At 50.6% G+C, this 14861-nt stretch overlaps 1 protein-coding gene across 1 annotated transcript in view; it reads left to right on the forward strand.

Annotated features, from left to right (window-relative positions):
* SUGP1 (SURP and G-patch domain containing 1) overlaps positions 1–13443 on the forward strand; it is a 32179-nt gene extending 18736 nt beyond the window's left edge. The window contains exons 8-14 of the mRNA XM_019963778.2: positions 12–367; positions 9996–10102; positions 10919–11096; positions 11494–11600; positions 12359–12504; positions 12808–12937; positions 13245–13443. Coding sequence (XP_019819337.2) covers positions 12–367; positions 9996–10102; positions 10919–11096; positions 11494–11600; positions 12359–12504; positions 12808–12937; positions 13245–13271 — 1051 coding nt within the window. The 3' untranslated portion in view covers positions 13272–13443. The remainder of the gene's footprint in view (positions 1–11; positions 368–9995; positions 10103–10918; positions 11097–11493; positions 11601–12358; positions 12505–12807; positions 12938–13244) is intronic.
* Positions 13444–14861: the final 1418 nt, after the last annotated feature.

Below are 14861 nucleotides of genomic sequence, written 5' to 3' on the forward strand. Positions count from 1 at the left end.
CTCTCTTGCAGCTTTCTATATGAACCCAACAGCCACGGGTACAAGTACTACCGCCAGAAGCTGGAGGAGTTCCGGAAAGCCAAGGCCGGGCCCACGGGCACCCCCACGGCACCTGACCTCGGGCTGAAGCGCAGGTCTCCTCCTGAGACCCCGTTGGGGTCCACGCCCACCGCCACTGCCTGCCCTACCTCATCTGCCCCCCTGCCCACTGCCAACCCACCTGCCGCCGCCCCAGGGAAGCCGGCCACCACAGCCAACGTGAAGAGGAAGCGAAAGAGCCGGTGGGGGCCTGAAGAGGACAAGGTGGAGCTCCCGCCCGCCGAGCTGGCGCAGAGGGACGCGGATGCTGCTCCCTCGCCTCTGTCAGGTGGGCCAGCCCCTGTCTCAGTGTGCGGGGAGGCTCTGGCATCTGTCACTGAGCGTAGTGCTCTCAGGGTTCATCTGCGTTGTAGCACACGTCACAGTTCCGTTTGTTTCCATGGCTGAGTAGTAGTCCAGTGTATGATAGACAGCATTTTGTTTATCCATTCATCAGTTGTTCAGAAGCCTGAGTTGTTAAGAGGCTTTTTAGTTCCTCTTCACTTTCTGCCATAAGGGTGGTGTCATCTGCATATCTGAGGTTATTGATATTTCTCCTGGCAATCTTGATTCCAGCTGTGCTTCTTCCAGCCCAGTGTTTCTCATAATGCACTCTGCATATAAGTTAAATAAGCAGGGTGACAATATACAGCCTTGACGTACTCCTTTTCCTATTTGGAACCAGTCTGTTGTTCCATGTCCAGTTCTAACTGTTGCTTCCTGACCTGCATATGGGTTTCTTAAGAGGCAGGTCAGGTGGTCTGGTATTCCCATCTCTTTCAGAATTTTCCACAGTTTATTGTGATCCACAGAGTCAAAGGCTTTGGCATAGTCAATAAAGCAGAAATAGATGTTTTTCTGGAATCACTCTTTTGCTTTTTCGATGATGCAGCAGATGTTGGCAATTTGCTCTCTGGTTCCTCTGCCTTTTCTAAAACCAGCTTGAACATCTGGAAGTTCACGGTTCATGTATCGTTGAAGCCTGGCTTGGAGAATTTTAAGCATCACTTTACTAGCGTGTGAGTTGAGTGCAATTATGCGGTAGTTTGAGTATTCTTTGGCATTGCCTTTCTTTGGTGATTTTGATTACTTACTGCATATATGTAGGAGTGGAATCACTAGGTCTTATGGTAATTCTGTAACTTACTGAGGAATTGCCAAACTGTTTTCTATAGCAGCTGCACCATTTTACATTCCCATCAGCCATGCACAAAGGTTTGAATTTCTTCACATTCTCACCTTATTATTTTAGCTATCCTAGTAAGAGTAAAGTGAAATCACAGTGTAATTTTGATTTGCGTTTCCTTAATGACTAATGGTGTTGAGCATCTTTTCATGTATTATTGGTTATTTGTATAGTTTAGTTAGAGAAATGTCTATTTTAGTCCTTTGCCCATTTTAAAAAAATTATTTATTTATTTTTGACTGCTCTGGGTCTTCATTGCTGTGCAGGGACCTTCTCTAGTTGGTAGCAAGGAGGGGCAACTCTTACTGTGGCATGCAGGCTTCTCCTTGTGGTCCTTCTCTGGCTGCAGAGCACAGGCTGTAGGGTGCGCGGGCTACAGTAGTTACAGCCATGGGCTTCTGTAGTTGTGCTGCACGGGCGGAGCTGCTCCAGGGCACGTGGGATCTTCCCAGAGCAGGGATCCAACCCATGTTCCCTGCGTCAGCAGGCCGATTATTAACCATTGGGCCACGGGAAGTCTGGCCCATTTTTTAGTTATTTGCCCTTTTGTTATTGAGTTGTAGGAGTTCTTTTTATGTTTTAGATACTAACTGCTATCGAGATACATGATTTGCAAATATTTTTTTCTAGTTTTATGGGCTGTATTTAAAAATAATTTTTTATTATTAATGTTCTCTTGATGTCCTTTGACACACAAAAGTTATAATGTTCAATTTATTTTTTCTTTTGTTGCCCACATCTGAAAGTCTTGAAGATAGGCCTCTGTTTTCTTCTAAGGGTTTTTATACCGTCCTGGTAGCTCAGCTGGTAAAGAATCCTCCTACAATGCAGGAGACCCCAGTTTGATTCCTGGGTCAGGAAGAGTTTTATAGTTTTAGCTCATAAAATTGAGTTAATTTTTGTACATGATATGAAGTAAGGGTCCAGCTTCATTTCTTTGCACGTGGAGATCCCATTTCCCCAGTACCATTTGTCAAAGAGATTGTGATTCTTTCTCCACTGAATGGTCTCTCCACGCCTTGTCAAAAGTTCCCCAGATGCAGGAGTTCGTTCGGGGCTCTCTGTTCTATCACAGTGGCTGTGTGCTTCTCCTTATGCCAGCAGCACGCTGTTTTGATTATTATAGCTCTGTGGTAAAATGTTAAATCGGGAGTATCTGCTTTTCAACTTTGTTCTTTTTTAGGCTTTGGCTATTCTAGGTCCTTTGACTTTTTGTATGAATTTTCAGATGAGCTATTCCATTTCTGCAAAAAGCATTGTTGGGATTTTGATAGGGTCTGTATTAAATCTGTAGATTGCTTTGGGTAATATTGACATGTTAACATTTGAGTCTTCCAATCTGAGAAGTGAGATTGGAATCCAATCTGAGAACTGAGATTCCCTTCTGAGAATCTGGTTGGATGGCATCACTGACTCAATGGACATGAGTCTAAGAAGCTCCAGGAGCTGGTGATGGACAGGGAAGCCTGGCGTGCTGCAGTCCCTGGGGTTGCAAAGAGTTGGACACAACTGAGCGACTGGACTGAACCGAATCTGAGAACACAGGAGAGCTTTCCTGTTTGCATTTATTTGTTTATTTTTGGCTCTGCTGGGTCTTTTTTTGCTGTGCAGGCTTTCCTCTAGCTGCGGCAGGTGGGAGGGCTGCTCCAGTTGCAGCTGCTCCGCTTCTCACTGCGGTGGCTTCTCTCACTGCAGAGCCTGGGCTCCACCGTTGTTCCGGCTTCTCACTGCGGTGGCTTCTCTCACTGCAGAGCCTGGGCTCCACCGTTGTTCCAGCTTCTCACTGTGGTGGCTTCTCTCACTGCAGAGCCTGGGCTCCACCGTTGTTCCGGCTTCTCACTGCGGTGGCTTCTCTCACTGCAGAGCCTGGGCTCCACCGTTGTTCCAGCTTCTCACTGTGGTGGCTTCTCTCACTGCAGAGCCTGGGCTCCACCGTTGCTCCGGCTTCTCACTGTGGTGGCTTCTCTCACTGCAGAGCCTGGGCTCCACCGTTGTTCCAGCTTCTCACTGTGGTGGCTTCTCTCACTGCAGAGCCTGGGCTCCACCGTTGCTCCGGCTTCTCACTGTGGTGGCTTCTCTCACTGCAGAGCCTGGGCTCCACCGTTGTTCCAGCTTCTCACTGCGGTGGCTTCTCTCACTGCAGAGCCTGGACTCCACTGTTGCTCCAGCTTCTCACTGCGGTGGCTTCTCTCACTGCAGAGCTTGGGCTCCAGGCGCACAGGTTTTGGTAGTTGCAGTTCGAGGGCTCTAGAGCACAGGCTCAGTAGTTGTAGCTCACAGGCTTAGCTGCTTCTCGGCCTGTGGAATCTTCCCAGACCAGAGACTGAACCTGTGTGTCCTGCATTGGCAGGCAGATTCTTTACTACCAAGCCATCAGGGAACCCTTTTTATGTATCTTTTTAAGATTGCTGAATTCATGTATTACCATAACAGTCTTCAGGGGTTTCTAGATATATATAGATCATGTCATGTGCAAATAAGGATAGTTTTATGTCTTCCTTTCCAACTTGGATGCTTCTTACTGCTTTTTCGTGCCTAATTGCTCTAGTTAGGATTCACAGTACTGTGTTGAACAGAAGTGGTGAAAGCAGGCATTCCTGCCTGTTCCTAATTCTTAGGGGGAAAGCTGTTGGTCTTTCACCATTGAGTGTTATGATTGTGTTTTTTTAAATAGCTGGCCCTTGTCATGTTGAAGAAGTTCCCTTGTCTTTACTGAGCATTTTTATCATGAGAGAGTGTTTGATTTTGTCAAATGCTTTTTCTACATCAATTGAAATGATCGTGTGGATTTTTTTCTGTTTCTATTAAAGTGGAGTATTATGTTGATTGGTTTTTGTGTGTTGAACCACTCTTGCATTCCTGGAATAAATCCCAGTCTGTTATAGCAAATAATTAGTTTAACATGTTGATAGCCTTAGTTTTGCTAGTATTTTGTTGCAGATTTCTGCGTCTTGACTCATAAAGATTATTGGTCTGTAGTTTTCTTATATTGTCTTAGTCTGCCTTTCATATCAGGGTAACACTGAGCTCATAGAATGAAGTAGAAAGTATTGTCTACTTTTAATTTTTTGGAAGAATTTGAGTAGCATTGGTGTTAAATCTCCTTTTAAATCTTGGGTAGAATTTACCAGTGACACCATCTGATTCTGGGCTTTTTTGGGGGGTTGGGGAGGAGAAGGTTGGGTATTGATTCATTCCTACTAGTTGTTATAATTCTGTTCAAGTTTTCTGTTACTTTTTGAGTTAGTTTTGGTAGTTTGTGCTGTTTAGTATTCTTTTATCATTCTTTTGTTTTTGTAAAGTCATTAGTAATACAATGCTGTGCTTAGTCGCTCAGTGGTGTCTGACTTTTCGACCCCATGGACTTCAGCCCACCATGGGGATTCCATGGGGATTCTCCAGGCAAGAAGACTGGAGTGGGTTGCCATGCCCCCCTCCAGGGATCAATCAGTTCAGTACAGTCGCTCAGTCGTGTCCGACTCTTTGCAACCCTGTGAATCGCAGCATACCAGGCCTCCCTGTCCATCAACTCCCGGCGTTTACCCAAACTCATGTCCATCAAGTCAGTGGTGCCATCCACCTCTGTCGTCCCCTTCTCCTCCTGCCCCCAGTCCTTCCCAGCATCAGGGTCTTTTCCAATGAGTCAACTCTTCGCATGAGGTGGCCAAAGTATTGGAGTTTCAGCTTCAACATCAGTCCTTCCAATGAACACCCAGGACTGATCTCCTTTAGGATGGACTGGTTGGATCTCCTTGCAGTCCGAGGGACTCTCAAGAGGCTTCTCCAACACCACAGTTCAAAAGCATCAATTCTGTGCTCAGCTTTCTTCACAGTCCAACTCTCACATCCTTACATGACCACTGGAAAAACCATAGCCTTGACTACACGGACTTTTGTTGGCAAAGTAATATCTCTGCTTTTTAATATGGTGTCTAGGTTGGTCATAACTTTCCTTCCAAGAAGTAAGTGTCTTTTAATTTCATGGCTGCAGTCACTATCTGCAGTGGTTTTGGAGCCCAAAAACATAAAGTCTGACACTGTTTCCACTGTTTCCCCATCTGTCTCCCATGAAGTGATGGGACCAGATGCCATGATCTTCGTTTTCTGAATGTTGAGCTTTAAGCCAACTTTTTCACTCTCCTCTTTCACTTTCATCAAGAGGCTTTTTAGTTCCTCTTCACTTTCTGCAATAAGGGTGGTGTCATCTGCATATCTGAGGTTATTGATATTTCTCCCAGCAATCTTGATTCCAGCTGTGCTTCTTCCAGCCCAGTGTTTCTCATGATGCACTCTACATTTAAGTTAAATAAGCAGGGTGACAATATACAGCCTTGACATACTCCTTTTCCTGTTTGGAACCAGTCTATTGTTCCATGTCCAGTTCTAACTGTTGCTTCCTGACCTGCATACGGGTTTCTTAAGAGGCAGGTCAGGTGGTCTGGTATTCCCATCTCTCTCAGAATTTTCCACAGTTTATTGTGATCCACAGAGTCAAAGGCTTTGGCATAGTCAATAAAGCAGAAATAGATGTTTTTCTGGAACTCTCTTCCTTCAGTAGTTCCCCATTATCTATGTTTTTGCTTTCTGTGTGGTTTCAGTTACCCACCATCAACTGTGGTCCAAAAATATTAAATGAAAAATTCCAGAAATAAAAATTAATACATTTTAAATTGTGAGCCCATTCTGAGAACTGTGATGAAATCTTGTGCTGTCTGGTCCATCCTACCTGGGACATGAATCATCCCTTTGTCTAACTTATTCCATCCATTGTTATTGTCTGTTCAGTCGCTAAGTCATGTCCGACTCTTTGCGACCCTGTGGACTGCAGCAGCCAGGTTTCCCTGTCCCTCACTATCTCCTGGAGTTTACTCAGATTCATGTTCATTGAGTCAGTGATGCCATCTAACCATCTCATCCTTTGCCACCCTCTTCTCCTTTTTGCCATCAACCTTTCCCAGTATCAGTATCTTTTCCAGTGAGTCAGCTCTTTGCATCAGGTGGCCAAAGTATTGGAGCTTCAGCTTCAGCATCAGTCCTTCCAGTGAATATTCAGGGTTGATTTCCAGAGTCCTCAGGGGACTCTGAAGAGTCTTCTCCAGCACCACAGTTCAAAGGCACCAGTTCCTCAGTGCTCACCCCTTAGTCACTTAGTTACTCGGTCGTCAGATTGGCTGTCATGGTATTGCAGTGCTTATGTTCATGTAGCCCTTACTTTACTATTCTCCGTAATAATGACCTCAAAGCACAAGAATAGTGATGCTGGCAGTTCAGACATGCCGAAGAGAAGCTGTAAAGTATTTCCTTTAAGTAAAGAGTTGCTTAAAGTTCTTGGCTTAATCATCTTCAGTTACCAAGATCTACAGTAAGAAAAGATCATCTATTTATGAAATTTTGAAGAAGGAAAAAGAAATCTGTGCTAGTTTTGCCATCATATCTCAAACTGCAAAAATCACAGCCACGGTGTGTGCTAAACATGTGCTTTGTTAAGATGGAAAACGCATTACATTTGTGGTGAAACATTTTGGGAGAGAAACCACATTCACATAACTTACTATGGTATATTGTTATAACTGTTCTATTTTATTATTAGCTATTATTAATATTACTGTGTCTAACCTGTAAACTAAACTTTATCATGGGTTGGTATGTATGCAGTGGGTGTGTGTGTGGGTGTGTGTGTGTGTGTATATATATACACAGGGTTCAGTACTATTTGCAGTTTGAGGCATCCTGTGGGGGAATCTTGGAATTTATCCCCTACTGGTGAAGTTGACTGCCGTATCTCCCTGTTGTTTGAGTAGTTGAGTCTTCTCTCTTTTTTCCTTAGGCAATCTATCTAAAGATTTGTCCATTTGCTTTGTCTTTTCAAGAAACTAACTTTTGGTTTCATTGATTTTTCTCTCTGATATTTTTCTGTTTCCTATTTTATCTCCATTCTGATCTTCATTTCCTTCATTCTGCTAGCTCAGGAATTAGTTTGTTCTTCTTTTTCTGGTTCCTTATGATGGACAGCTAGGTGCTGGTTGGAGGTCTGCCTTCTTTTTTTAATATGAGCGTCTGAACTATGAATTTTCCTCTTGGCCGTGCTTGTGCTGCGCCCCATAAATGTTGGTGTGTTGTGTGCCTTTGTGTTCATTTGTCTCTTAAGCATCTTCTGATCTCTTGTGATTTTTTCTTTGACCCATTGGTTTTTAAGATTGTGTTTAGTTTCCACATTTGTGAGTTTTCCAGTTTTCCTTCTGTCACTGATTCCTCATATCATTCCATTTTGATCAGAAAAGATGACTTTTATTCAAATTGTTATGTGACCTGACACGTGACCTATCCTGGAGAATGTTCCGTGTGTGTGTGTGTGTGTGTGTGTGTGTGTGTGTTCCAGAACACTGTGTGTTCCGCTGCTGTTGGATTGCGTGTTCTGTAGATAATCCAGTAGGTCTTGGTTGGCTTGTAGTTCCGTTCAGTCCTCTGTCTTCTTACTGATCTTCTGTTTAGATGCTCTGTTCATTATTTAAAGTAGGATATTGAAATCATCAACAGTTACTACAGAATTGTTTGTTTCTGCCTTCAGCTTTGTCGGGTTTTGCTTCATTTATCTCGGAGCTCTGTTAGGTCTGTGTGTGTCTGTGTGTGTTAGTCGCCCAGTCATGTCTGATTCTCTGCGACTCCATGGACTGTAGCCCGCAAAACTCCTCTGTCCATGGAATTCTGCAGGCACGAGTACTGGCGTGGGTTGCCATGCCCTTCTCCAGGGAATCTTCCCAACCCAGGGACTGAACCCAGGTCTTCTGCGTTGCAGACAAATTCTGTAGCATCTGAGCCACCAGGGAAGCCCCAAGGTCTATGTATATAGCACATCTTTTGTTAATGTGTAGCATCCTTCTTTGTCTCTCATAATCTTTTTTGACTTAGTCTATTTTGTCCGATACTAGTATGGCCAGAGCAGCTCTCTCTTGGTTACTATTTGCATCTTTTTCTTTCCTTTCACTCTCAACCTGTTTGTGTCTTTATCTAAAATAAGTCTCTTATAGACAACATTTGGATGGTCCTGATTTTCCCTAAGCTCTAAAGTACTTGGATTTAGTCTTGTCATAGAAGGCTCAGGAAATGTACAATGATAAGCACAGTAATCGCTACAGTTGGTTTTGTGCAGCTACCTCCAGCTTCCCCCTCCTTGACAGCAGTTTCAGGGACAGCCAACGTGTGGCCTCATTGCTCATTTTCTACCACAGGCCGTTAAGGGTGGGGGTCTGTTGTCATGGCATCATGTAGGAGATATTGATGACCAGTAAGCTCATGCTCTCTGTCTGACTTCACCATGCAGCCTGTACTATGGGCAGAACCCTCTCAACATCCCTCAGCCCTGACTTGACTGGCGCTGGACACACAAGCATAGAAAAGTCCTGTGTGACCTGACGCCAACAACTACATTTGCCATCCAAGGATGGGCTGAAATGGAAGGCATCTCAGCCAGGTTATAGGCTGACCTGTAGGCTCTGCCCACTCTGAGAGTAGTCTCCTGCTCAGTGTTCCCTTGGCTAAAGAGAAAGGCTACTACCTGAAGAGTTTAGTACCCACTGGGGCTCTAGATCTCATCTCTGCCCAGGGTTGATGCTGCTAGGGTCGAATTGCCGCCCAGGTTCCAAACGTGGTGCCCAGTATACAGGAGGGTGCTCAGATGTGAGGGCTGCTCTCATGCATGCATGTCCCAGCTCAGAGGTCATGTCCCTGCGGTCCAGCCCCAGCTGCTGAAGTGTCCTTCACGATCTAGGGAACACGTACCGGCTCCAGAGTCTCAGGTTCAGGTTCAAGCCCCACGTTGTTCCCAGGGAATTGTGGGCAGCCCCGCCCCTGCCCCCCAGCCCGCTCACTGATGAAATGGCCGGGGGAGGAGAGGGACTTCGGGCCTGATCCAGGTGAACAGCAGACTGCTCAGACCTTGGCTCCTTTGTTCTCTCCATGGTGTGTCCCAGTGTCCTCTAGAGCCCCCACAGACTGAGGGATTAGGGGACAGTCTTAGGGTCCAGAAGCACCTGCGAGTGGTTCTTGCAGGCAAAGCCCCAGCCCCGTTGATCTGGGAAGGCCTGGCTCTTCCAGCCTCCAGAGAGGCCTCTGCACCTCTTCTGCCTGAGTTGCTCCCCAGGCAGCCACCCGCTGCAGGGAGGTGGTTTCCAGCACTCAGATGGAGCCTTCACAGCGTCTTCATGAATTAGTGTTGTAGGTTCCAGCCAAGCTCCAAAGCTGACACCACATTAAATGTTGGTTGCTTTAAAGATGGCTGGCTGCCTCTCAAGCAGGCGCTGACAGCGTTCTGATGCCGGCTCCACACCTGTGTGTCTGTACTGCGTGTCTCATCACCGTAGGGCTTGCTCCCAGGAGCCCGTGTGCACGCACGCACGCACACTCTTAGCTGCCATGTCTCTGGCTGTGCAGATTTCCCCTCCTTGTCACCTGTTAGCTCTGTCACCTTGAGTGGGGCCCAGACCTCTTGAGTTTCGGTGCCAGCATCTGCAGTGGGGGTCATAGAGCCTGCCTGGAGCAGTCACGGGGGAATGGAACTGCATGCACAAAAGCCCCACGAGGTCACCAAGTGACATGCGTGCTGACTGCTCCTGCTTCAGGGTCCTGCCACATGTGGGCGCCTCAGGTGCGCCAGCTCGTGTACTCTGCCTTGGACGCAAGTGCTGGCTGGGCGCACGTGTCCAATACTGACCAGCCTGTGTCTTGTTTCTAGTTCAGGACCTCAAGGGTCTTGGCTACGAGAAGGGGAAGCCCGTGGGTCTGGTGGGTGTCACGGAGCTTTCGGATGCCCAGAAGAAGCAGCTGAAGGAGCAACAGGAGGTAAGGCCCGGGGGGCAGAGCAGACAGGCCTCTGCCCGGTGGTGCAGTGGTCATAGTGTGTTCTTTCTGAGCCTCTGTGTGGTGCCAGGTGGACCCCACACTCGGGAGAGGCTCTTGGTTAGGTAGGTCCCCTGTCAGTGGCATGCCATCCCCCAAGGGCCCTCCCCAGCCCACAGCTGTGTCCAGAGCCCAGCCTCCTCATGCTGCCTGAACAGCCTCTGCCCCAAATGCTTCATGGCTGCTCCCCACTGCACTCGTGGGCTGGTCCCGACTGGATGGTCTCTATTTAAGTTTTCCTTACAGTTCCTCCAGCACTCAATACAGAATAAGCCTGGCTGGTACCGGGTGCCCTGAATGGTGTGACAGCTGCCCAGATGGTGTTGGGCATTGGAGGGAGGGCTGGCTCACTGCGTGTTCTGTGGCCAGAACACAGACCGCTGGAATAGCTGGGACAGCTTGCCCAGGCCACCACCTCAGGCTGGCGGCCGTGTCCCCTCACCCTCAGTCCTCCCAGGGCTCAGAAGCCCCTGTCACCCGTTTGGGCCATAGTGATGGTGCCCAGGGTATTGCAGATTCTAGGCCAGGCTCTGGGAAAAACGAGAACGAGGTCCTCCCTGCTCACAGCAGAGGTTCAGGAAACCCAGGGCATGTCCTGGCACCAGATTCAGTGCCTTCCTGAACACTTGCTCCGAGCCGCGCTGCTGTGCCTGCCCCAGGGACGGGGAGGGAGCGCCCATCATGCACGGAGTGTGGGGGGGGCCTCGCCTCCGACACAGACAGTGTGGGGCCTCGCTCACTGGTGTGTGCTGCCCACAGATGCAGCAGATGTACGACATGATCATGCAGCACAAGCGCGCGATGCAGGACATGCAGCTGCTGTGGGAGAAGGCACTGCAGCAGCACCAGCACGGCTACGACAGTGACGAGGAGGTGGACAGCGAGCTGGGCACCTGGGAGCACCAGCTGCGGCGCATGGAGATGGACAAGACTCGAGGTGGCCAAGGGGGAATCCCAGGGTGGCGGGGCAGAGTGCCGGGCGGAGGCCTGCCTTCAGGGCGCTGCGGGCTCGGGAAGCCCACTCAGCTGCCCAGGAGGTACTGGAGGCACCACGCTGGGATCTTGAGCCACCTGCCCAGCCTATAAGGCCTGGGGCAAGAGAGTTGGCCTCTTGTGCCTGTTTCTTCAGTGATAAATGCATGGTCCTCTGAGTGTTCCCTGGCGCTTGAACACAGTACCCAGGAGGGTGTGTGGGAGAGCAGGGGCTCATGTCAGGGTTTCAGCAGCTGCCTCATTCATTCCCCATGGCCCCAGACTCCGCCTGAGACTCATACTTGGACTGTGGGGCCACCACCGCTCCTTCCTCCTCTCACCTTTACCCCATCTCTGGGCAGAATGGGCGGAACAGCTGACGAAGATGGGCCGGGGCAAACACTTCATCGGGGACTTCCTGCCACCGGACGAGCTGGAGAAGTTCATGGAGACCTTCAAGGCCCTGAAGGTAACTGGGAAGAGCCTGGACTGCAGCCTCCTGCTGGGGCAGGCGCCTGCGGTGCCCTCGGGCACCCTGGCTCACAGGGGAAGTCGAGCCCTCTTCCAGGAGCGGCGTCTGTTTGTAACAGAGGCCATCTGTGTAGGACGTTAGTGAACAGCAGCTCAGTTGCCGCTTTAGAAACGCTTCCCAGGGGTCTAGGGAAATTCTGCTTCCAGTGGAGCCAATTAAGTGCAGATTACAGACAAGGCATTTCTCAGGCAGACACCCCCATGTATTGGGCTCTCCAGAATGAAAACATTCCTCCCGTGCTGCCTTGGTGCTCAAGAGGAGAGAGCTGATGTAGAACATTCCACGTTGGCTTTTGAGGGTTTTTGTAAAACTGCCTGTAGCACATCAACTCATCAGTGAGGTGTTCACCTTATTGATCATGGCTTCTTTTTAGTGCTCTGTGTAACAAGTAGCTCTTGGAACGTGAGCTTTGTTTTCACTGATGAACTGTGGATCTTTCTCATGGTGGTCAAGGCCTGTGTGACCTGTCATCTTGCCCTCTTTGACTTGGCCGCCAGGGAACTCAGCACTGCTTCTGGCCCTGGGGACCCTGACAGGGGGCAGCTTGATCTTTTCTCAAAGAGTCTGACATGGTGGTGGGGAGACAGAGGGGCAGGTGGTCCCAGAGGCCATGGGGTAGAGTGGGGTTCTGGGCCAGAGCTGGGATTGGGGGTGGCTACAGCCCCGCTGGATGATGGCTGCCTCCTCCCCTGCAGGAAGGCCGTGAGCCTGACTACTCAGAGTACAAGGAGTTCAAGCTGACGATCGAGAACATCGGCTACCAGATGCTGATGAAGATGGGCTGGAAGGAGGGGGACGGCCTGGGCTCGGAGGGACAGGGCATCAAGAACCCCGTCAACAAGTGAGTGTGGCCTCCAGTGCTGGGGGTGGGGGGCAGAAGAAAAGCCCCACACAGAGACATAGGCCAGGGCTGTGGACTCTGGTGGTGGGACCAGGTTGGGCTCTCCATCTTCTCAGAGTGCCAGCTGTGTCCCAGACAGGTGTTGCCCGGCCCAGCATACCCCACCATGGAGCTGCATTGGGTGCTGCTACTGAGCCTGTCCGGGGCGAGTGAGGCCTCCCTGCCCCCAAGCTCAGGTCCCTCACCCCCTTTCCTCTGGCCCCATCCCGCTCCCTCCTCACCCCGCCCCTTGCCCCATTGCAGGGGCACCACCACGGTAGATGGCGCTGGCTTTGGCATTGACCGGCCAGCCGAGCTCTCCAAGGAAGATGACGAATACGAGGCTTTCCGCAAGAGGATGATGCTGGCCTACCGCTTCCGGCCCAACCCCCTGGTGCGTGTGTCCCCGTCCCCATCTTGTTTCTGCTGGGTCACCACAGTTCCTCCCCTGGAGGGGTGGTGGTGCTGGTAACAGGAGTGTCCCTCCTTCCGCAGTCCAGCCAGGCTGGCTCATCAGCAAACCCACCTCCACTTCTCCACCTCCACTTCTCCACCTGTGTTCAAGTCTGTCTCTCCTCCCCAAAGCTGCCCTCCCTCCTGGAGAATGTGAGCTCGCTGCTCCTGCTAAGTTCTGGATGGGAGGAACCGCTGTCTTCTGTTAGCATAATCCCCTCCCGTTTTATCTTTCTTGCTTCCCACAGAACAACCCCAGACGGCCTTACTACTGAGTATTCTGGAGAAATGCACAAGTGTACTTTCCAAAAGACTGACCATCCCTGGACTGTGGAATGTTCCAGCCTGCATTTCTGCCCGCCCTTCCCGTTGTTGCGAGTGTTGTGCTGTGTATTAAAACCCCAGAGCCTGCCTGCTGTGGCAGCCTGGTCTTGCCATCACCAGAAACCCCTCCTGTTCCTTAGCAGCAGGGCCACGGTGGACGGGGGGGACAGGATGCACCTGTGAAGGCTGCCCAGTGCCCACAGAATCCTGGAAAATCACACTTTGTGTGCTCGTGGGGACCCCATCAGCCTGGGTTGGAGTTGAGGAGAGGAACTTTGGAGGGGCGGCCAGCAGCTGAAGGAGATCTGGCTGCCCCTAGGCTGAGGGCATAAGGGACCTAGCCTGGCACTGCGCCACAGGGGGAGGCTCAGGAGGGCTCCCCAGGCAAGCCCAGTTCTCCCTCAGACCCGCAAGGCAGGTGGACCCAGGACACGCCCCTCACCTCTCGACAGGCAGCACTGACAGGGCCTCCCACCCACGCCGCATGCAGCAGACCTGGCGGGTGATGCTGTAGCCCAAGCCATCCCTGCTGCCCTGCATCCTCAGAGTAGGGTGGACATACAAGTCCCTAGGGCTCGTGCCTCTGGGAGACAGCTTCCCGGACAGATAGACTGGACTGGGACATCACACGCCTCCTGGAAGAGGAGAGGCTAGTGGGCAGCCCAGACCACAGTGTGTGCTGAGCTCACCCCATCTCCAGAGCCGGTGCCTCATGTTTGTGCAGAAATCACCTGGGGATCTTGAGTGAGCAACTTGGGCAAGGTCTCCAAAATCTGTGAGCCATTCTTGGAATATCAGGGCCTGCCTGGGCCACTGGGGCCCCCTACAGCTCACCCCCCTGCCCCATACAGTGGGTCCTGCTCAGCCACTGTAGGTTCAAGGGGTCTGAGGACTTGAGCTGGCATCAGGCTCCTGGGCCGGCCTGCAGTTCACACAGCCGTTCAGCAAACACTGCGCACTGACTGTGACCCAACTGGACAGGATCTGCGCCGGGCACCCACACTCTGCTGGGGCTGTGGCCATGAACCCCTAACGCCATCTGAGACTGATGAACGCTGTGAAGAGGAGCTGGGACCTGTGGTGGAGGTGGTCCGGGGAATGTCTCAGTGAGGGAGTCTGGGAGTCCCAGCAGCAGCTCCCTGGTTGGAGCGGCACTCACTACCTTGCCTCTCCTCCGTGGATGCTGTTCCCGGGGCAAGGCAGGGGGGTGACATGCAGCCTGCCCTGGCAGCCAGAGTCCTGAGCAGAAGGGTGTAGTTCTGGGTGCCAGATTCCAGCCATGGGAACCTTGGGGCTTGGTCCCTGACACCTTGATCTCCAGGTCAGGGTCACCCCTCCATTTAATGTTCAGTGACCAAAAGGATCATCAGACTCAGACCATGGACTTCAGCCCCAGCCAGAGGGAGAGTTGGAAGAGGAGGCCTCCAAATGCCGGGTGGATGTGTAGACATCTCCCAGATACGGGGTGTAAGACCAGACCCCTGGACAGAGCTGCACCAGACCCCCGGCCCTCCAGGGGTAGAAGTGGGGCTGGAGTGACC

Source organism: Bos indicus, chromosome 7 (assembly GCF_029378745.1).
Source record: "Bos indicus isolate NIAB-ARS_2022 breed Sahiwal x Tharparkar chromosome 7, NIAB-ARS_B.indTharparkar_mat_pri_1.0, whole genome shotgun sequence".
Classification (NCBI taxonomy): domain Eukaryota; kingdom Metazoa; phylum Chordata; class Mammalia; order Artiodactyla; family Bovidae; genus Bos; species Bos indicus.